This window comes from Erythrolamprus reginae, chromosome Z (genome assembly GCF_031021105.1).
Source record: "Erythrolamprus reginae isolate rEryReg1 chromosome Z, rEryReg1.hap1, whole genome shotgun sequence".
Taxonomy (NCBI): Eukaryota; Metazoa; Chordata; class Lepidosauria; order Squamata; family Dipsadidae; genus Erythrolamprus; species Erythrolamprus reginae.
In genome coordinates, this window is record NC_091963.1 from 122,654,947 (window position 1) to 122,661,138 (window position 6,192).

At 34.1% G+C, this 6,192-nt stretch overlaps 1 protein-coding gene across 1 annotated transcript; it reads right to left on the reverse strand.

Annotated features, from left to right (window-relative positions):
* Positions 1 to 387: 387 nt before the first annotated feature.
* On the reverse strand, positions 388 to 1,317 carry LOC139153451 (olfactory receptor 14A16-like). Its single transcript, XM_070727409.1, has one exon. It carries the CDS (start codon positions 1,315 to 1,317, stop codon positions 388 to 390), a length of 930 nt encoding a protein of 309 aa, XP_070583510.1.
* Positions 1,318 to 6,192: the final 4,875 nt, after the last annotated feature.

Sequence of the window (6,192 nt, forward strand, 5' to 3'; positions counted from 1 at the left end):
CTACCACAGTAGAGGAGGAGAAGGAGGAAGAGGAGGAGGAGGTGGAGGAGAATAAAGTATATTAAATAGAGTTGATGAGTCAAAAGTTTTTTAAAAATCATCTTTGTATTTCCAAAACCCTGGGAACAAACAAATACATCAGAACACTATCTTTTTTTTAATAATTAGTGTGTTTAATTAGGACATTTAATATTTTTTCAAATTCAGAAGATGGGCAAATTTTCAAGTTTCAACCTTATATTAATTTTAAATTCTTTCTGGAACATGGCTTTGCCTAAATTTTGGTGATATCCTATTTAAAATATATTTAATCTCCCTAAAATGCATTATATGAAAGTGAATAAGTCAATGCAAAACTCACTGTGATATGAAAACATTAAAATAGGTTTATATAGAAGAACATACTGAAAGAAATAACTTTGTGAGGGCAACTGTGAGCTCTTTATTTCTCATACTATAGATCACTGGATTCAGCAGAGGTGGGACAAAAGTATATATCATAGTCAGTACCAAATTGAAACTAGATGGAATATTAGAAGGTGGTTTTAAGTAGGCAAACCATCCAGTGGACATTAATATGGAAAATACAGCGAGGTGTGGAATGCAGGTTGCAAAGGCTTTTTGTCGTCCATGAACAGAAGGGATTCTTAGAACTGTTGTAAAGATCAGCACATATGTTATGATGATAAAGACAATGCAAGCTCCTTCTATCATAATATTGATTGCCAGAACAATAAGTTCGGGTTGGTATGAATCAGAGCATGTTAGCTTGAGTAACTGTGGGATTTCACAGTAGAACTGATTGACAACATTGGAGCAAAAAGGGACTGCAAATGTGCCTGTAGTATGCATTGCTCCATTGAAAATTCCCATTAGCCATGCACAAAGCACCATTTGTGCACAAGCTTGCCTATTCATCACTATCCCATAATGCAGTGGATGGCAAATGGCAACATAACGATCATATGCCATGACTGTAAGGAGAGAGAAATCAGATCCAACAAAGGATACAAAACAGAAAACCTGACCCACACACCCCAAGTAAGAAATGTTTCTAGAGTTCATGAAAGAATTGCCCATGGATTTGGGAATAATAGTAGAAACAGAGCCAAGGTCCTGAATAGCCAAGTTCATCAGGAAGAAATACATCGGAGTGTGAAGGCGATGATCAAAAATAACAGCAGAAATAATCATGAGATTTCCTAAGACAATTGCCAGATACAGTACCAGGAACAGAAAAAAGTGGAGTATCTGTAATTCCCAGACTTCTGAGAATTGAAGGAGCAGAAAATAGGAAGGATGTGACATATTATCCATTGTATTAAGAGGTAAAGTATCTAAAAGAAAAGGAAAATTAAATTAGGCAATTCCCAGCTTCCAAAAAGATTTTTCTAAAGTTCTTTGGGCATTTCAAGTCTACAAGTACTATCCTGTATGTGTTAAAGCAAACTTTCCCCCTCCTGTGTTAACTGGAAGTGACTCTTACAATAGCAATGTTGACTTCTTTTTTCCTCCTAAGCCTCTTTGCGTAGACCCACAAATTATAGCCTATTCTTATGCAAAAAATATTTATTCCCACTTTCAGACAAGAAAGTCAGCACTGGATTTTGATTAGCCTTTCAATTCTGAGGGAATTAAAATTACAGGTGAATAATTTGAAAGGAGACAGAAACTTACTTATATGAAATAAGTAAAAAAGATTATTACAAACGATCACCAGAAAACATCAGTAATAACTACCAGCACACAAACAATTTACTATATTTTGCAAAAAAAAACCTTATCATTGTCTGAAAATTTATTAAATTAAAATTCAGTTAGTTAATAGTTCTTAAAGACATGATCAGTCTGAAATATTTCCAGCTGACCTCAGAAAATCTCTTCATAAATAAATACACTGATATTTTATTTCTATATGAAATAAATATATGTGGCAGGTTCATGTGATAGAATGGGGATATAACAAATTGTTGGTAGTGATTAAAAAAAAGAAAAGAAAGAGAAAAAGAAATGAAAGGAAAAAAGTTCTGCCCTTATGGAAAGCTTGGGGGGAATCAGGAAAGGATGCAAGGTAACCCCTCCCAAATCATTCCCTCTTCATCTTGACATTATTGACTAAGTTGTCTCCATCCCACAAAGCCCATCATCAATATGAATTGAAATTCTGTAGGTATAAAATTCGTGCCAGATTCAAGCATTCCACCAACTGCCATGTGATCATAGAAACAATGCAATTTGTTTATTGTAGAGAAAGACTACATACATCCTCCTGTATACTCTCAAGCACATTTTAAAGACTTTGTAAATAAACTCATATTGATGATATGCAATTTCATCTTATCTACCGAACTACATCCACGTTATTATTGAAAAGAAAACTATGGACAAGAATTTCTGAGACTGTATCAGGTTTATTTACAAAAAAAAATAAAAAAAAATCAACAAAATGGTCACAGTAGTCTGGATTAATCAATTTTTAAAAAAATATCTAAATATTTTCCACAGAATAGATCCCTGCTAATGAGTTCTTGCATGCTGTTTTATGTTTTACACATGTTTTCAAAGCATTTGCATTAACATTTTGGATTAAAAGCACCAATAAAATGAAAATATGCTGAAAAGGAGAGGAAGAAAGGCAAAAGGAAGAAGCAAATAAGCAAACAAGCAAAAGAAAGAAAGAAGCAAATAGACTACACTCTTGTATACATAGCCCACTTTGACATTTATCTTTTAATTGCAACGCTATAACAGAATATAAATTCTGAATTTACACTTGAATTTGACTTATCATTTTAAGAACATAAAAAGGATTTTCTACTTTATATTGTTAAAAAATAAGGACAATAGAGGTGGCATTCATTTCTGGGTGCTTGACCTTAATACTAATTTTAATTTTAATTTTAATTTTAAAATTCATACCTATCTGCAATAATTGTGTAATTAGACATTTTGAAATGTCCACAGATTGTATCTTGCCATTAGAAACCAATTGAATTATGGTAAAAGACTATCCTCTTTTGATTACATAAAAAAGCCCAGTTCTATTGTTTGCTGCTCTTTAATCTCTTTATGTCAATGAAATTTACAAATATATTAAAATTTCAAATGTTAAAGTTGTCTAAGAAGTTGAGAAATGCCTTTCTTTTTCTAAAATATAAAGTATATAAAGAAAGAACTTAACTTATTATTTAGCAGTTTTCTTGGAACTTACCAGGAATTTTCTCTTCAGGTTTGAAATATGATATCATGAATGACATTTAAGTAAGTTTCCTTCTTTCTTTCTTTCTTTCTTTCTTTCTTTCTTTCTTTCTTTCTTTCTTTCTTTCCTTCCTTCCTTCCTTCCTTTTTTGTTGCTGTTGTTTCTTCAAATAGCAAAATATAATTGTTCCCATCACAAGAAAAATATTGTTTTTATTACTATAGGTTTATTGTCTGTCATTCTGTAAACCAAAAATTTAACTATGCAGAATATAGCTGTGCCATGGAACTGAGTAACGTTGGAATCCCAAAAGGATCAAAGAATTTAATTTCTGAAGGCAGAATAAATCAATCCAATTAACATGTCCTAACTCAAATGCTCATTAGTTGCTTTGGCTCATCTACTTTTCAAACAGCAAACCAACTATTTCCCGTTGTTAAGTAAAAGATCAGGCAGGTAGGAGAACATAACAGGAAATGCTGGATTCATGAACATACCTTCTAACATTCACAAACTCCTAAAAGAGTGCAATTTATAACAGCAAAAGTAATAATCTATAAAAGTCTAGTTTGGTCAGGCCAAAGAAACATTTATAGTATGCACACATACAATGCATTTTATAGATTATTTATCCTGACAAGTCTTAGGCAGAAATTGGAATGAGTGAGATGGTTTTGCTCCATTCTTTGCTTTTAGAAATAGCAAATTCCAGTCAACATTAAGAGTTATATACTGACATCATTAATGTCAGGGTCACTAAGTAGGCCATATCAAGAATTACCTCTGCAGGAGGGCTAAAACTATTTTAAATGACATTGGCTATAATTACCTGCCGGCCGACTTACTGGCCAGCTGGGATTTGCGCCGGAGCCAGGAAACATGGCTTCCGGTGCAGCCACCATTTTGCCTGCCAGGATCTCGTGAGAATTCGCAAGATCCTGGCCCCAGGCCTCGTGTGATGGCCCAGCCCTATGGTACAGCTGGGGCAGGCCTGCCTGCCCTATAAAAAGGGCTGCCGTATAAAAAGAGTTTGGGCCTCCTTTTCACCCTGGCTGCTGAAGACCGAACACCTTCCCTCCCTCCCGATCTTTCAGTGTGCTTATTGGGTCACCCTAGGCAGTGTTTTTCAACCAGTGTGCCATGAGACATGGTCAGGTGTGCTGTGGGGAAATTAAACATGGGTCCCTAAACTATGGCCTGCGGAGGCCATTTATCCAGCCCAATGCCAGCCGCATCCATCCGAACATAAACATTCCCCTCACAATCCCTCCAGCTATCAGCGACAGGAAGAGTGGAGGCACAGGGAATGCTCACTGACCAGTCACCTTCTTGGATTCATCCCGACTACTAGAGATGAACCAATAGCAGGCCGCCTCTCGTCCACACCCAGGAAGGTCCCCACTCAGGCTGCCGTGCACTCCTCCCTGTTTTCCCAATTTCTAATAATGGTTTAAAGCTAAAGTTTGCTGATCTTCCTTTGGACAGTTTTTGGTTGTCACCAAGGAGTTCCCCATTCTGGCTAACAAAGATTGCTCCCGTTTTCAACCACATATCTATGTGAGCTGAGCTTCTCAAGCTTGACTGCGATAAAAACTAAAAACAGAGACAACTTCATTTTGTGTTCATCGAAACAGGGCCAGGTTTCACACTAAGTGAGTATAAATACATTTAGAAACTATATTATTTTTTGCCAAAGAATTTTTTATTTTTCCTCTCTATACACAATACAAAGAAATACCAATACAATCAAATTGTTTTACAGTAGGTCACTTTTAAAAATATGGCATGCAAAAAAAACCACCATTGCTGCCTCCTTAACTTTTGACATCTGGATAAAAAAAATAGTTGTTTATTTTCTTGCATTATACAACAATACCATTAGCTAAACCTCCTTTAAGCTGTTCACATTTTCAAAATCTAGAAGATGATTAGGCTATAGAATTTCAAATTTCTCCATATCTCTTCTACGTCAATTTTCATGTATATTTAAAAACCTTTTAAAATGATAATTGCTCATTAATAAGAAACATCTAAAATAAACACCAGAAGACTTCCAATAATAAACTAAAGGGGGAAAACCAAAAAAGATCAAATAAAAAACATCTCATAGTAACACCCAATTAGCCGAATTACAGAATTAAAGAAAACCTAATTAATAATTCCTTTTTAAAGGACGCATTTTGATGAAGTAAGCCCATTTCCTCACTATGGAGAGTTCAATGAAATCATTAGCTTGTAAAAACACTTGAACATCTCCATATAAGCATTCCAGGTTTCTGACATGGGACTGTAAACTTCGAAAGTAGTAGGGTTGTTGGTATTTCAGGCCATTGCTTGGAAATTTGTCACCCATCTGGCTTTGTGCCTAAGATAGAATTAGTACACATGGTCTCCTGATTTCTAAACTGATGCCTTAAGAGAATTGTTGCACATCTCTATATAAAATGGGTACAGTTTGTACTACTGTATAAAGATTGAATCCTGACATTTCTCTATAACCTTATTTGTGGAATGTTCAGATCTGTTGGCATGTTTTTGAGTACTACTAGTACACTACAGAGTACTAGTGATTGCTATATTCTTTGATACCAGTAACAAACCTTTTTTTTAAAGTTTTTTTATTATAGTAAAATTAAAAAATAAAAACTTTGGACATGATGTAACATTCCAGTTTTTAAATATTTCCATCAATTAATTTCTTCTCATTAATACAATTCTTTATCTCTATAAAAATATATACAAACTTTACATAAAATAATAAATCCATTTTTTTCTTATTTGTTAACATAAGAATATATACATTTCCAATTTGTTACTGATTCATCCTAACAGTCCTCCTCAATTCCCACCAATGGTACAGTTTATCCCAGATTCAAAGTATTCCAATTCATTCTTATTTTTCAATTCCAATTATATAATATCTTATTGCATAAGTATTTTATGTAATATCTTTAGACAGTATTTTATGTAATATCTCTTCATCTGAGCAAGTT

Excerpts from the sequence above, each read along its gene's own strand:
- LOC139153451 (XM_070727409.1), bottom strand. The coding sequence starts at position 1,317 with ATGGATAATATGTCACATCCTTCCTATTTTCTGCTCCTTCAATTCTCA.